Source organism: Prinia subflava, chromosome 15 (genome assembly GCF_021018805.1).
Source record: "Prinia subflava isolate CZ2003 ecotype Zambia chromosome 15, Cam_Psub_1.2, whole genome shotgun sequence".
NCBI lineage: Eukaryota > Metazoa > Chordata > Aves > Passeriformes > Cisticolidae > Prinia > Prinia subflava.
The window spans coordinates 19326275-19342501 of record NC_086261.1 but is presented as its reverse complement, the minus strand read 5'-3'; the positions used below and the strand labels follow the sequence as shown (position 1 = coordinate 19342501).

Below are 16227 nucleotides of genomic sequence, written 5' to 3'. Positions count from 1 at the left end.
AACAAACAACAACAACAAAAAACCACCGCAAAAACCTCACCGCCAACAAAGGAAACCTCCAGTCGCTGCTCCTGTGGCCCTCAACTGCTTTCCCCGCGTTGTCGTGGAAGGAAATTTTAAATGTGCGGATTTCAGAGGGCGCGGTGCTGGCAGCAGCCCGCCCTGTGCTGAGGGAGCGGGCAGAGGCGGGGCCGCCATCGGCGCTGCCGCCATCGGCGCTGCATTGCTCTGGCCTGGCGGCGGCGGGAGCGAGGCCCGGCCCTCACGGCGCGGCCCCGCCATCGGCGCTGCATTGCTCAGGCCTGGCGGCGGCGGGAGCGCCGGCCCGGCCCTCACGGCGCGGCCCCGCCATCGGCGCTGCATTGCTCAGGCCTGGCGGCGGGCGGGAGCGCTGGCCCGGCCCTCACGGCGCGGCCCGGCCCCGCACGGCCCGGGAGCGAGGAGCGGCTGCGCTGCCGGTGCGTGGGGAAGGGCGGAGAGCCGGGCCCGGCCGGGCTGTGGGGGCTCCGGCTGGGCCCCTTTCCTCGGGGGCACGGGCGGCCGACAGGGTCCCAGCGCGGGGAGGGGCGGCGGCGGCGGCGGGCCGGCGAGGAGCGGGCATGTCAGGATGGCAGCACCGGGAACCTCCCGGGAACCTGGGCCCCGCCATCCCGAGGCCCTGGACAGCGGTCTGGGGCCGCCGGCAGCTCCTGACCCCCGGCCCTGGCAGAGCTCGGCCCGGGCGCACCACGGGCTCGGGCAGGCTCGGCAGCCGTGAGGGGGAGGGCTGCGGGGCAGCCCGGTGAGTGCTGTGCATACCGTGCTTGGCACGGAAAATAGGCTGTCGGTAGCAAACAAGACAAAGATAAAATGTTCTCAGCGACAGGACGAGGAGCAATGGCCATAAACTAAAACACAAGAAGTTTCCCCTCAGCATGAGGGAGAACTTTCCACTGAGGGTGGCAGAGCATGGGGAGAGCTGCCCGGGGTGGTCCTGGAGTCTCCCTCTCTGGAGCCATCCCAAACCCACCTGGACGTGTTCCTGTGTGCCCTGCTCCAGGTGACCCTGCCTGGGCCGGGGCTGGGACCGGGTGATCCCCAGAGGTGCCTTCCAACCCTGACTGTTCTGTGAAAATTAGAGGACTTGCTGTTTGAATTCCAGGTTTACGCAAGTAAATGCAAACTGGCGAATAATCTGCCATTTATTAATTCATTTAAAGGCAGCTGGGTGCTCAGCTTGCCTGTGGTGTGCTTTCCTGCCTGGTAAGGCAAGCTAAAGGACAGTAGCATTGTAAGTTAAGGATTGCTTGACTTCTCTGCTTCTCTTCTGTTTATCTTGGTTGCATCTGGTACCTGAGAAGACCACTCATTCAATGTTGGTTTTTTTTAAGGTATGTCAGAGGATTACAGATGGAAAAGGAAAAGCCAAGAAAAATCTTTTAAGTATTTCAGAATAAAGAAATATGGCCTGAATGGAGTTGTCTGTACCATGTAATTCCTGTGAAGTTTTGTAATGGCAGAAGCTAGGTCTTCAGGAATCAAAAGATCCCAAGTAAGTTTGTCACTCAGTAAAAATAAGAAGAAAAAAGAAACAACAAAAAAAGTGGAAGTTACAGGAACACCATCTACACCTTCGGCATCATCCTCTATCACTTCCTTTTTTAACAATGTCCCCCCTGCCAAAATTAGCTGTCCCATGTGTGGGCAATTGGTGCCAAGATTTGGAATAAATAAGCACATTGATGAAACGTGTCAGAGGAACCATGGTGAGATTGATGCCATTGATGCTACACTGAATTCTTTTAGGAATAAAAGTCCCCCAGCTGCAAATCTGAACAATAATTTCAGCTCACATTTTTCAAAAAACCTCTTAAATCTAGAAACAAGCCCTTCCAAAAGTAATTTGTTGCAAGCAGGAGGGAGTGCAGCACAACAGACTAGTCCTTATTTTAGCAATAATAGTTCACTCTTGAATGTTAACAATGAACTCCAGGCTCGAACAGTCAGAACAGTCTCCTTGGGAAGCTTGTCTTCAAAACTGTCCAGAAGACGCTGTCTGCAGGGAGGAAAACAGGTCCTGTATGAAGAGATCAACTCCTCACCTCCAGCTGTTCACAGCGCCTGTGGAAGTGCTGCAGCTCCAGATGCTGATGATGGTGATGAGACTGATGCTGGGCAGAGTTCTCAGAAAGAGAATCAGCCTTCTCAGAGAGAGGAGCAGGAGCAAAACTTTTCAAAGAGGGAAGCTGAATTTCAAAAGAAAATAAATAAATGTGATCGAGAAGATCTTGTGGATGTGGTTCAAGTACCGTTACTGGCTGATAACAGTAATGACAAAAGGTTCCCATCTGGTACAAGGAGCACCAAAGCAGAAAGCAGGTCTGAAGGTGGGATGCTTAGTCCTGATAAATTTGGAACATCTCTAGCCATCCATACTTCAGCAGAGCTGACCAGTAATCTGGAAGTCAAGACTCAGCCCCACGCTGAGGTTACTCCCTCAGAGGCAGAAGTGAACTGTGGGACAGAAAACTGCTTTAGCAGGGATGATGCAGAGGTACTTCCTGTGGAAGTTCTTGAAGACTTTAAGAATGACGTGAACCATACTTTGTTGGAAACTGTGGAAAAGGCAGAACCTCAGGATTCCACTGGGGACATTCTAGACAAAATAAATGAGGTCCTCTCTGTGCCCAGCTCTCCTCGACACCCATACTACCTCCAGAATTTTTTAGTAGTGCTGCGAGCAGTATTGGAGAATGAAGATGATGTCAGACTATTTAATGAGCAAGATTTGAACGTTGTAACCAAGTTCTACAAATTATCAGGTATCTTTTTTTAAAAATATGTATTTTCATATTCCCTCTTGTAGAGAGCATTGTTACATAGTTGTGTGAGAAGTGCCACATCAATTGACAACTTAACTTGATGAATTTTTTAAGAGAAGAAGCTCCTTTTTCTGGGATGTACCCCTCAGTGGCTTTATAAATAAATGTTGTTAGGTGTAGCTCCTGAGAGAACGGGGGGACACAGCCTCACACAGCCCTCCCAGCAGCCTGGCTTCCATCCTGATGGATCTAAGCTGGCCATGGACACAGGCAGCCAAACCTGAGGGGGGTCTGCAGAGCCCATTGGTGCCCCCCAGACCATAAGAATATTACAGTAGTGACATCTTGGAGCCTGGTAATGCCTGGTTTATCTTGTGGTAGTTAAAGGGGAATATATAAAGAAAGAATGCAACAAAAGTCTTGTTAATGGCTCTCTGAGGCAAGCAATAGATGCACATCATTTGCATCCAAAATCCAGGAATAAACTCAGTTAGGCCAGTAGTGTATGCAGGTGTTGGCTACTTTGACAAACACTAACAGAGATGTTCAGGATACACCTTCCCCATTTCCACACTGTTCCCTGCACATGAGGGACACTGATCAGTAACAGGAGCTTGTTCTGTTAAAGAACTTCTAGTTTCTCTTTCAGTGGTGTGATTTCAGAATTCCCCTCTCACGTGAGTTGGGAATACAGAAACAATTACTGCACAGTGGTGCTGATAAATCCACGTTTGCACTGGATGTGAGGGTCACAGATGAAACAATCTCTCTTTGCAGGGTAGGAAAGGTGCAGCAGTTGAGCTGTGAGAAGTGAGAGGATAGCACTAAGGCAGTAGATAACAAATCCTGGACAGCTGACAGATGGATGTCATTGCCTTCAAGAAATACCAGGCAGGACACTTGAAAAGTTCAGGTAGATGAGTTATTTATCCCATGTGAGAAGTTTCTACCCAAGCATCTTCTTTCAGTTATCATAACACAAAAAGCCCCCACACCTGCTTAGTACTATGAAGTTGCTTAAATATAGGTGTTTTCCAGTACTGAATTATTTTCTGCTGAAATGTCAAACATTCTTCACTGAGTTGTCTCTAACTCAGTGTAAGTTTATGAAGCTTATTATGAAATTATTAGTGCAGCCCTAGTTTGGTCTGGAGAAAGAATGTCCACGTGTTAACCTTTTTCCTTTCTCCAGAACGATAAAAACTGGAGACAGACTCTAAAGGAGTTAAAACCCCACAGAGAAGATGACAAGCTTACATGTCTGAATGTGGTTCTCCCAGTGAACTGATCCTGGAAAGATTCTATTAAAGAAAAGGCTGAAAAAGTCTTATAAGGACAGGAGAATTGTTAAATAAACATTTAATGTTTATCTGCCATTTCTTAAGTATGTCTAGGTCCAGTAGTGTTTCAGTGCTTTTTATTAATGATTAGTTTCAGTTATGCAGCAGCACATGGGTAAAAATTTTTGATGTTAGTGGGGGTTAATTTAAGTAGTCAAAAGGTTGTTGAATGCAGTAATAATAGCTACACTATTTTCAGCTGAAATTTAATAAGCTGTTTTGTTGAATTTCAGCATCAGTAGTATTTCAAGTCTTTTTAAAAGGTACTTTAAAAGAATATTTCCCTGATAAAAATCAAATTAATAGGAGATTTTTTTTCTTGTTGTTTTCAGTAGATATATTAGCATAATTTAGCCTATCTTTGGAAAAATAAGAACCTGAAGAGTTCTGCACAGAGGTATTCTTTGATTATGAAATTATTCTGTCAAACTGTAGCTTCTTTTGTTCCCTAGCATGAAATATTTGGTTATTTAATAACTGTTTAAGAAAGCAAAAAGACCTGTTTAGCAACACAAAACACAGGACGGAAAAATGAAGTTCTATTTTCTTATAAAACTAAATATTTTTTGAAGGGTAAGCATGTCAAAATGTATTTCAGTTATGTACATTACTTACAAAATACGTTCTAATACTTTTCCACTAACAAAACTTAAAGATTCTAATAAACCTATTAATTACTTGGAAAGGTAAGTCTGGTGTTTTACCAAGTCTGATTGTAGACCACAGGGAGATTGAAAATGTGCTTTAAAGAGTACTAGCACCAAAGCAATTTTTCTGGTTAATGTGGTGATTGTGCCTAGTACTGTGTTTAGAATGTACTCTTCTTTTTGTCCTTCTCTGCTTTAAATAAAATTTACAGTTGGTGGGCAGAAGTTGTATGTGAGACTCTTCCAACGCAAGCTGAACTGGTTAAAGGTGAACAAAATAGAGTATGAGGAGATAAGTGTGGATTTGTCACCCATAATTGAAGAACTGGCTGAAGCCAGATTTCTACAAACAGGTAAGGCCAGCATTAATAAACCTTTAAAATACTCCAAATAAAATCTGAAGTTGTGCCATGTCAGAGATCAATGCTTGTCTGTGCCTAGGGAAGAGCATAGAGGAGCAGAATAAAGGCTTCAGGTAGATGAGTGGCCTTCTGAAAATACAAAAGTGCAAATTAGATAATAGAGAAGACCAGTTTTTCTGAGCAGCATTTTATTTTATAACTCAACAGAATTTTTTAATCTTTGCAGTTGTTTTGAAGTTGTAAAGGGTGTTCTTTTTCTGGTTATTCCATTCCTTCAAAGCAGACCTGTGAAAAGGTCCAGAAGAAGGTGCAGAAGAATTTCAGGGTGAACCAGCTAACATTGTTAATGCATTTTTGAAGATCCTGATGCTTATATAACTTAGGTCAAAGTTACAAGGTGCTTATATAGCTTGAATTATGATATCAATGTAACCTGATATATCTATATAACCTAAATCTTTACCTTTTTATCTATCTAACCTGATATCAATATAACCTGAGTCATAGCATTTTATACCTATATAACCTGAATCATAACTTTTATACCTATATAACCTAATGTAAATAACCTTTATACCTATATAACCTGAATCGTAACTTTTATACCTTTATAACCTAATGTAAATAACCTTTATACCTATATAACCTGAATCGTAACTTTTCTACCTATATAACCTGATGTAAATAACTCTCTATACAATGTAATGGAGTATATTGTTAACTAGTTGCTTAATGCTGAATAGACAAAAAACAAGAAAAAAACTCACCAGGTGGATAGCTTTATGGATAGATAAGTACAGTGCTAATGAGAAATTGGCAAATGTAAAGCCAATTAGCCACAAAATAAAGAATTTAGGCTGGTTAGGACTAGACAGACCAAAGAACACCATAACTGCACCTGCTCTGAAGGCAAAGTTGAAGAGTTGAGATGTGAAGAAGACCTTGGAAGCCTTTATCAAAGACCCCCAGTAACCTCTGAACTGGGAGGCACAAGTGCAGTGCAAAACAACTCTCTATAACCTTGAGATCCTGCAGTGTAAATGAATTCTGGGGCACAGGTGATGATGTTGTAGTGAGACAGTAACACTCAGTAATATTTACTGTACAAATACACCAGGGCACTTGATAAGGGTGGGTGAGATAGGAGGAGAAATCCCCCTCACCTCCAGTGCTGTAATAAACAAATACCTGATCTATAGACACTGGTCTGTGGGGTTTTATTTCCAGCCTATCTTTCAGGCATCAAACCTAAATCATTAGATTATTACTCGGTTGTGTGAATGTACTGTGAGGTGCTGCTTGAGTGTATGTGTGTAACACAACGAATATATGTGGATAATTTTATTTTAGAATCTGAATTGGAAGACCTGTGTGAAGGGTTGGATTTGCTTTCAGCCCCTGAGCTAAAAACACTGGCAAAGATCTTTCACTTGCCAAACCCAAATGGTCAGAAGCAGCAACTTGTGGATGATTTTCTGAAGTTGTCAAAGCAGCGTTCGATCTTCAGCAGGAGTCAGGCTGGTATTGGGACAGTGATTTTAAAAAGGTAAATGTTTACAGCTCAGTTTTGCAGGTGAATGGAAGTCGTGCTTCAAATGACTGAAATCTAGATGCCTTTTCAAGAGAGGAATGCATTTAGTAAATTTATTCATAAAAAGGGTGGCATTACATTTCATCTCACAGTGAGTCAAAGAAGGAAAATCAAGTATATGCATTAATTGGCTTGAAAAATAGTTATACTTTATTCGGTATATTTTAGTTTTTACAAGTCATGGTAAAAACCATGTAATAATATTTTTATTTGTCCCTCCAGGGTGAAGGACATGGCTGGAAAATGTGTGAGGGTCTGCAGGGATGCTCGGGCTGTGTTTTCCCGGATCCTGCTGCTGTTTTCACTGCCCGAGTCGCTGGAGGAGGAGGAGGCTGGCAGTGCTGGGCAAGGCCTGCTCTCCACAGTGCTGAGGGCAAACATGGGGCAGATGGTGTTCCCCAGTTACACAGTGAACAGGAAAACACAGGTCTTCCAGGACAGAGAGGACCTCATCAGGTAGGGAGAGCTTTGGCTACTTGGACATCTGTTTATTTCTAGAAATGCTTTACTGCAGCACTTGTGCAGGCAAATAAGAAGTCAGATGTAGAACTCCAGATGTAAATATGTCGAAGTGTTAATTTTGCAACTATTTTAAGTACATTTTTTGTATGGAGGTAGCTACTTGTAATTCACAGTGGCTTGCATTTTGAAACAAAATAGCTTATTTGTTTGCTTCAGGATGATGTGAAGCTGTTTCTTCATTTGCTGTGCTGATTCTAAGCTAAACAAAATTACATTCTTTAGTGGTAAGTAAATTTAAACGTAATGTGCCCTACTAGTTTAAACTCTGTTAATCCTACAAGAGTTAAGTATAAAGGTGGCTGCATGGTTCAATATCTTTGGAGACTGGAAAGGAAAGAATTTATTTCTTTCAACTACATATGCTTTTTAAGCGTAATAAAGTTGTGGTTTTTTACCACAGGTATGCAACTGCTGTTCATCTGTCAAATGATATAGCCACTGCAATGGTAAATGGGAACTGGGAAGAAGCTAATCATCTCTATTTGAGTGCTAAAGAAACCTGGAGTGAGCTGAAGGATCACCACTCTTTGAGGTAGTGAACTGGAAACTATTAAGTGAATTATCTTACCTTGGGTGCTTTTCCTTTGGAGAGAGGCTTATCAACTAGGGATGTTATTTAAACCTGAGAAAGCAAAAGATTTTAATGTTCTTGAAAGCTTGGAACTTCCTGATTGCTCCACTTTTGAGTTACAATATGAAAAGACCTGTTTTATAAAACGTTGAGAAAGAGTTGGTAGGCATGGATATAGCACTAAAACAGTTCTGTTCTGTGTGCCAGTACAGGAGAACAAGAGCCCTGTTTGTCCCTTGTCATAGTTTGGTTTTTTTTAATGTGTTCCTAACAAATGGCAATAAACAAAAATAAAAATTGACTGTGAACAAAAGGATGTTGCAAATGTAATGGGAAAACATGCTGGGTTATTCATGTCTTTAGATTTCCAAGGGGGTGTTGCTCAGGAAATGTTACTGAATATCTGAGAACTAAAATAACGTGTTGGGTTTGAAGTGCTCTTCATCAGTTTTTCTTTTAATTATTTTGTTTTCTGGCTTAATGATAACACCACAAGTTAAAGCCTTATGTTTGGCATTATATTCAATTCCATGGCAACTGATTTAAAAGAATGTTCACAGAGGGTCATTTGGAGGTCTGTTCCATTTTACACTGAAGACAGTGGACAAATCTATTTTGATTTTAATAAGACATTCAAAAGACTTTGTCCTGAAACACAGAAGTGCCTACTGAAAAGATGTTAGTCTTCTTTTAAGGCAGGAAATTCCTGCTCAAGACTTTTTCTTGTGTTCAGCTTTGTCTCTGAAGGTAAACTGCTGACTTATGAGAATGAGTTGGTAACAAAATATGATGTAGTAAGTTACTTTTTTGTGTCTGTTGTAAAACTGATTAACTGATAATTCTACTGGTGTTGAAACTAAAATATGCTGTGCAAGTACAGCTGGCACCTGCTCCCTAAGCCAAACTAATGCCTTACGCTTGGGTTCTTGCAGCTGGGAAACTCATTTCAGATCAATTTGGATATATAAGGTAACTGATTTGGTAAATGCTTTAGGTATAAGTATTCTTAGTAAAACCGACATAATTATTCTGATTTGAACTGCTCTTATTTTTCAGCTATCACAGACTTTTACCTGATTACCTGCGACGTTTCACAGTTGGCTGGGTGTACACAAGAATCCTTTCTCAAGGAGTTGAAATTCTGCAGAGACTTCACAAGTATAAGGTAAAGTGGTGAGGTGAATAGAAATATGTGCTTAATTTTTATACATCAATTTACATTTCTGATGGGGCTGGAAAATGGTGGTAATGTTTGCCAGGGTTTGCCACAGTTCTAGTAATATGTTACTTTTAAGGGAAAAGAGCCTTTTTTTGTACTGCTTTAGAAAGTTTTAAATTGTTTTGATTTCTGTGTATGCTTTGAAGATCCACCATGTGTAATACACCATAAAATTATTGCTGAGATATGCTTGTTTCATTATTTAAAGATACCTGTGTTTCACTAGATTTGGCTATTGCTTTGAAATAAGAAAAATCTTGAGAGAGAAGTCTTCTAGAAATCCCTGCCTCTTCCTTAGGGAACTAACATCTCCAAAGGCCTCTGACTTATATGTTAAAGTAAATCAGATTATTTTGAAAAATACTTCACCTCTGCAAAAAAGCAACATGTAATACTTAAGATATTTTTCATCTACAATAAGGGATACAGAAAGGATAAAAATACTGTATTTTGGCAGCTAACCTTTAAGTTTACATAAAGATCTCTGTATTCTAGGGTTTTAAAGATACACGTATGGATCTGAAATGCATATATTGGGTAGTGGAATAAAAAGTACCTTTGGATTGTCCAGAGACAAAGTTTCTGAAGTATTCATAATCAGAAGGGAGAGTGAGAAGCTAGCTTGAACTTGGTTTGTGACCCGATTAACCAAGGTCCAATCCCATTGCCACAGGAAGCAGTGCAGCAGCTGCAGAGCCTCCTGGCCCAGGACGTGTATTGTGCTGACAGCAGAGGGAGATGGTGGGATCGGCTGGCTCTGAATTTACATCAGCACTTGAAAAACGCTAAGAAGGTATTGTCACAACTGCTGCTGGAAAGCTGGAAACACTGTAGGCATTGTCTGAAAACATTTTTTAAAAGTATTTCTTATGGAAAGAGTGGTGGAGTAGAGTCTCCTAAAAATGCAGATTTTGTTAGGAATCCTAAGGTCAGACAACCAGTTTCAACTAAGAAAATGAATCCACTTCCTTCATCTTATACTGATCAGTAGAAACTGAGAGGAATTTTTTTTTACAATACCAGTGTAAATTTGAATCCAGAAACCTCCTTGTGTAAAATGTTACTCATTGGTTAGAGCTTCACATCAGTCAGCAAGGCGGCCCTGTCCTGTTTGGTCGTGGTTACACTCACGAGTTTGTGCTTAAATGAGTTGTTCTTGGCAGAGGGGTGTGCAGAGGTGTGTGTAAGTTGCTGTTTGTGCCCCTGTGTTTGCCAGGCCGTGGGCTGCATCCGGAGGGCGCTGGCAGAGCCGGCCGTGCGCACCGGGCACCGCCTGTCGCTGTGCCAGCGCGCCCTGCGCATCAGGGACTCCCCCAGCTGCCGGCACCTGCAGGGCCTGCTGCAGGACCTGCCCCTCCTCGCCGTGCACCACGTCACACACGTAAGCAGGGGAGCAGCAGCTCCTGAGCTCTTCTGACCTCTGACAGGGAAAAGTACTCTGGGACACTTGTTACGTGCTGTGCACCAACCTCTCACTGACACGGTGTGGGGAAAGGAATACAAATGTGCTTCTAAAACAAAAGCCTCTTGTCATCAAATACTTCTGTGTTGGTCAGCTTCTTATCTGAAGTTAGTCAGCTGTACTCTGATCTGATTTGCATTGCTTTATATTTGTTATGGATGTGATCAGCCATAAACTCCACTAATTTAGCAGTAATGCCCTCAGAGCCTTTCTGGCTCAAGAGTCTGATTAGATCAGTGCATTGCTCCTGGTGGCTGCAGGCCAAGCATTCTGTGTGCTAGAAGAAGTAACAGTAACCTTAGCATGTTGTCAGCATTAAATTAATGGCCAAAAAAGATGCCACTGTTAGTTTAGGAGCCTTTGGAAGTTATGTACTCTAAATATGTGTTATGCAAATATTCAGTGTGGGGCACTTGCATCATATTAGAGTGGATTTTTTAAAATCTGTCTTTAACATACCATTGTAAAGATAATTCTGTCTGGGCAAAATCACAGTAGAGCCTCACTTCCTCTGTCAGCCTCCTCACCACATGTCTCCCTGCAGCCCTTCTTTGTCTCAGCCCAGAGTCTGTCTCCTCAGTTTTCTGTGGTTTCTCTCCTGGTCCTGCATATAGAAAGGCTACATTCCCATCTGCCCAGAATTTTTGCTAGGCATTTGTTTTCTTAAAAATGTGCTGGTTTATAAAAGCTAAACAGGATGATTTCACAGGAATGACGGGTTAAATTTCATTCAGTTGATTTTTGGAAACAAATCTAGTTCTGATTTCAAGAAAACTGAAGAGGGGATTTTGGGCTAAAGTTTTTTAAACGTGATGCTGGAAAGTAACCAAATGTTTTAATATGTTCAGGTTACAATCAGTGGAAAGATGTGTCCTCAGACGGGAATGGGAAAATCTGTGTTTCTCATGGAGGATATTGGTGATGGAGAAGGAGAAGACTGCAGTGTATCCACAGTCATGTGCTCAGTTGAGGAGCTGGCATTAACTCACTACAGGAGGAATGGTTTTGATCAGGGTAACAGCACTGTTGGTTTGGGCGTATTTTGCAGTAAAGTAACTGTGGGAGTGAGTAAAGAAACTATTTACTAATCAGTTTAGTTAACAGACCAGTTTTAGCTGATTTCATTTGACCAGATTTTGGGCTGCTTCTGTTTCCTTCCCAAACACCTCTAATTCCTCACTTCCTCACCAAAGTGCTCTAACACGTATTTTCAACCTGAGCTGCTTCCTGGCCTTTAATGATCTGCTGTCCTCGTTTACCAAAGGTGGTTTTGAAATGTATTAGGAAAAACCCCAATGTTTTTTCTTTGTCTGCACAGAAAATGTCTTACTTTGCCTTCCTTACCCTTGAACAGCCAAGGGTAAAACAGTTTAGGGTAAAATGCTAACATTATCATTTAAGGGAGTGTCACTAATGAAGTGTAAACCTCCACTGATTCTTGGTACTAAATGTCCATGAAAATAGTATATACTAACAGCACAGCGCTGCAGGATTTTTTTAAAAGGCTCTATTAGTAGCTTTTCATGTATTTTTACGATTTAGGAGCTATGAAAAGCCATCAACTAGGAAGAATATATAGGTCTGTTTTACAGGAAAAAATGAAAATTCAAAAAGGTAGGCTATTTTTAAAAATAAAATTTGTATCTTTCTATAATATATATATAGTTATCCTTTATATGTGTATAAACTATTGTTCATATATTTTTTATAGTTTTATATATAAAACTATATATATAATATAGTTTTATTTTACTGATGCTATTGTTGTAGCAAAAGTGGCCATATCAGAAAGGTAAATAGGAAGGGAACAATACTTAGAATGTGGGAGAATGGTGCTGAAATCCCCACTCAGTTCCTCACTCCCACTCACTCAGCATCTTCAGGCTGAGATCTCCTGGGCTCAGTGCAGTTTTGAGCACACAGTGGCCGTGTGTGATTTAGTGAAGATCCAGAATGGCCATGCCAGCCCCATGCACACACCCCAACACACACATGCTCACTCTCTCATATGTGTGAGGTATCATGCATGTGCAATGCGTATACACTGTGTTATATTATATAACAACATACATGTTCTGGGATCTGTATGTGTGACATGTTTACATATACTACTATAGATAGTATATTGTACTAACAGACTAATGGCAAACACACATCACAGAGGGGCTGAGCTTTTCAGGGAGCTCTGGGGGTCACCTTGTCCAACCCTCATCTCAAGAGCCAACCCTCCCAGAGCATGTCCAGCTCTAGTGTACCCCCAAGGAGGGGGAGTCCACAGCCTCTGGGCCAGTGCTTCATCACCTTCACGGTGAAAAAGTGTTTCCTTGTGTTTGCATACATACATATATATAGTCATACATATATATGTCTCCCTATGTGCACACATCTATTTAGGAATGTTCACAGAATCACAGAACCACTGAATGCTTTGGGTTGGAAAGGCTCACAGTGGGAGCACCCGGTCCAACCTCCGTGCTCAGGCAGAGCCATTCTGGAGCACATGGCACAGGATTCCTGTGGAATTGCTGCAGTGAGGGAGACTCCACAGTGTCTCTGGCAGCCTGTTCCAGTGCACAGCTCTTGCAGAAGGCAGTCAGGTTCATCAGGCATTATTTAGCTGGCCATGAACCTGAACATGGCATATTTCTGCTTTGGGTCGTGATGGCTCAGTGGCTCTTCATATGACATTGCTGTAGAAATTAATGTTTCCATTTTCATTAAATTCTGCCTTTTAGGTATTCATGGAGAAGGCTCAACGTTTATTACCCTGTATGGGATTCTAATGTGGGACATCATTTTCATGGATGACATACCTGACGTGTTCAGAAATTCCTATCAGGTAATTTTGAAAGGCTTTCTTTAGTTAATTTATTTGCCCACTGCTGTAGACTCAGTAACGATGTTAAAATCTTATTTAGGATTACTTTAACATTTTATTCTGAGGGACTTTCCAGACAGATCTTGGTGTTTCCTTCACTTAATTATTTATTATATTTGGTTTATTGCCAAGGGCCTTGTCAGTAACCAGTAGCTGTGTCAGACTGGATTCCCAGTCAGAGAAGGGGTGTTAAAACATATGCAAATTTTCCTCATTTAATAAATATTTATGTGGTGGGCATATTCAAGATAAATCAACTCAATGTTTGAGCGACTTTGTAGTTAAGAAAAATATGAAGCAGGACATAGTCATTCTGGGAATAGCCACTGTGGTGGCAGTTCCTGAGAGCTTATTTACCTTTTCATCCAGACATCCCCCCTGGATTTATACACTGACAGCTTCTATGAGAACAGGAGGGCTGTCATCGACGCCAGACTCCAGCAGCTTCACACAGCTTCCTCAGAGACACTGGCAGAGTTGGTTGCTGATGTCTGGACCGCTCAGGAGGGAAAAGCTGCAGCCCTGGTTAACTGGGGACGTTTTATTTCCCTCCAGCAAGTCCAGGTAAGTAACTGCTGCCCAGCATGGGCACTCCAATTAGGCTTTGACATCCAATTACACAAGGCCCTAGTGTGCTCGCAGATGGAGAGTGGTGGGAAGGAGGAATTGGGATTAGGGATTATTGCTCTGAAGTCCCTGCACAGGTAGTGTTGCAGCTTTCTCTTATCATCAATTTTCCTGCAACAGTAGCTGGGAATACAGCAGGGAAATCGATGTAAAAAAAAAATCTTAATTTTCTTGTTACATGAGGCTAAACGAAGAGCTGAGCTGGGCCATCCAGTATCCTTGTGAGGGTTGGAAAATGGTTCTGCAGGAAATTAAACCCAATCCCAAGCAATTGCCAAACCCTCTCTTGCAGAGCCTGGTCTCTTGCCTTGGAGGATCGTTTCTGAGCGGGGTTTTCCGGCGCCTTTCCAGGGACCTGCGGCACTGCCGGGGGGGCCTGCCCGACCTGCTCGTGTGGCGCTCCCACAGCCCGCACTTCAAGGTGTGTGCAGAGCGCTCGGTCGCCTTCCCTCGTGTAAAGCCTCGCACTTGGCAGCCCACACAAATTGTGATTTCCTGTGGCAGCACTGGGTGATTATCTGCTCCTCCGGCAGCGCTGCTGCAGCGTTAATGGGCGGAGGGAGCAGCAGAGACCGACAGGGCTGCTGGAGAACCGGGCTCTGGTTAATCGCAGTGTAAAGCACCTGTTAGCAATGAGCCACACTGACCCTGTTAGCAAGGAGTTCTACTGGCACTGCTCAGAGGAACTCTGGACTGTTTGAGGCTACAACAGCTGAGTCTGTGTCTGCCACAGAGACGGAGTAAACAGTCACGGACGGTGCCTTGCATGGTAGTGGAATAGCTACTGGAAGACTATTGGACAGCTCATCTGTCCAGTATCTGTGTATTGTTATGTGTTTATGATACAGAGCTGAATAGCAGAAATTAGTTCTCTAGAACACCTGACTAAGTTACTGTCAGTATCAGCTGGAAGAGGTGAGGGTGCACACAATCAAATTTTCAGTGTGAGAGATCCTCATTCATCAGGGCTTCTCTCTCTGTTTTGGTGGATATTTACTACATAAAATTTTATTCTCTTACAGTTACATTTTGAAATATGGGGTAATAATTCAGCACCCACCGGACCTTTCACTGTGCTAAACTCTCTATTACTAATTTTTATTGCAAATAACAGCCATAAAAAATACTTTTAGTGTGGGAGCTTCAGTTCCTCCAGGGACACACTTGTAACCATGCCCCTTTCCTTGCAGCTGGTGGAGGTGAAGGGCCCCAATGACCGCCTGTCTCCCAAGCAGATGCTGTGGCTGAGCGAGCTGCAGGAGCTGGGGGCTGCTGTGGAGGTTTGTCACGTGCAGGACGTTGGGGGCAAGAGCAAACGCCTCAGCTGACAGAGGCTGCATCATGTGGGGAACTCGGGGCTTCTCAGAGGAACGGGCAGCACACATCAGTGGCTGCTGCTGCTTATTAAAAGGAGTTTCTTCTAAAGTTCTGGTTTCTTGGAACATGACCGTAGTCCTTTTTAGCACAAAACATTCTAAAATGTAATTTGAGAAAACTGTCAGTATGATTTACTGCATGTCACTTTGTGTGCAGAAGAGCAGAGCCCTTCCCTTCCCTCCACAATTCCCAACTTACTCTCTGAGGTAATCTGGGTTTTGCCCAGTGAAGAGGAAGAGCTGCCTTCAGACTGCTACGCCCTGAGAACATCTCTGCAATACAGAATTGGGCCATCAGATCCTGCTCCTTTCCATGGTGCCCTTGTGGCCTAAATTCACCACGTTGGGCCAGTCTCCTTGCAAGGTGTGAGTTCAGCCCCTTGCCAGGATTGTCAGGTCCAGTGCGGTTCTCTGCCTGTCCCCATTTCCCATTATGTGTTTGAATTTTGCACTTGTACATAAACAGATACAGGTGCTCAAGGATGGCAGCGAGCAGGGCAGAAAGCATTAATGCTAATTAAAGCAATGTGCTGCTGTGTATGAAAGGGTAATTTATGTAACAGCTCCTTCTGTATTACCTGGATAAAGGAAAATATTTCTGGTAGTAGACAGGAGTTGGTCAGTGCCAAGATGAGCACACTCAGCAGAGTCAGTTCTGCCCCACATAAACTGATGTGTTTGCTCATTCAGAAGTATGTCAGTCAATTGGAACTCAAAAGATGAATTCCCTTTTAAGACACCAAAATCCTGTGGGTTTCTCTTAATTTTAACACACAGCCAACATGTTTTCTCTGGAGTCTTCATTCTCATACTGAGTAAGTCCCCTGCTAT

At 42.8% G+C, this 16227-nt stretch overlaps 1 protein-coding gene across 2 annotated transcripts; it reads left to right on the top strand.

The window, feature by feature from the left end:
* The first annotated feature begins 316 nt into the window (after positions 1-316).
* On the top strand, positions 317-15445 carry FAN1 (FANCD2 and FANCI associated nuclease 1). 2 transcript variants are annotated; one of them, XM_063412839.1, is made up of 14 exons: positions 317-458; positions 1371-2801; positions 5001-5141; positions 6501-6696; positions 6964-7197; positions 7664-7795; positions 8891-8999; positions 9727-9846; positions 10270-10434; positions 11364-11529; positions 13251-13354; positions 13763-13957; positions 14313-14441; positions 15211-15445. In XM_063412839.1, the coding sequence occupies exons 2-14, from the start codon at positions 1493-1495 to the stop codon at positions 15346-15348; spliced, it is 3138 nt and encodes a 1045-aa protein (XP_063268909.1). In that variant the 5' UTR covers positions 317-458; positions 1371-1492; the 3' UTR covers positions 15349-15445. The 2 variants fall into 2 exon arrangements, with proteins under 2 accessions (XP_063268909.1, XP_063268910.1); XM_063412840.1 differs by lacking the exon at positions 317-458 and adding an exon at positions 470-781.
* Positions 15446-16227: the final 782 nt, after the last annotated feature.

Bases quoted from the DNA above. Each gene is read 5' to 3' on its own strand.
- FAN1 (XM_063412839.1), top strand. From the start codon at position 1,493: ATGGCAGAAGCTAGGTCTTCAGGAATCAAAAGATCCCAAGTAAGTTTG. The intron at 7,198-7,663 runs GTAGGGAGAGCT...TTTTTACCACAG, and splicing joins GACAGAGAGGACCTCATCAG to GTATGCAACTGCTGTTCATC. The intron at 9,000-9,726 runs GTAAAGTGGTGA...CCATTGCCACAG, and splicing joins AGAGACTTCACAAGTATAAG to GAAGCAGTGCAGCAGCTGCA.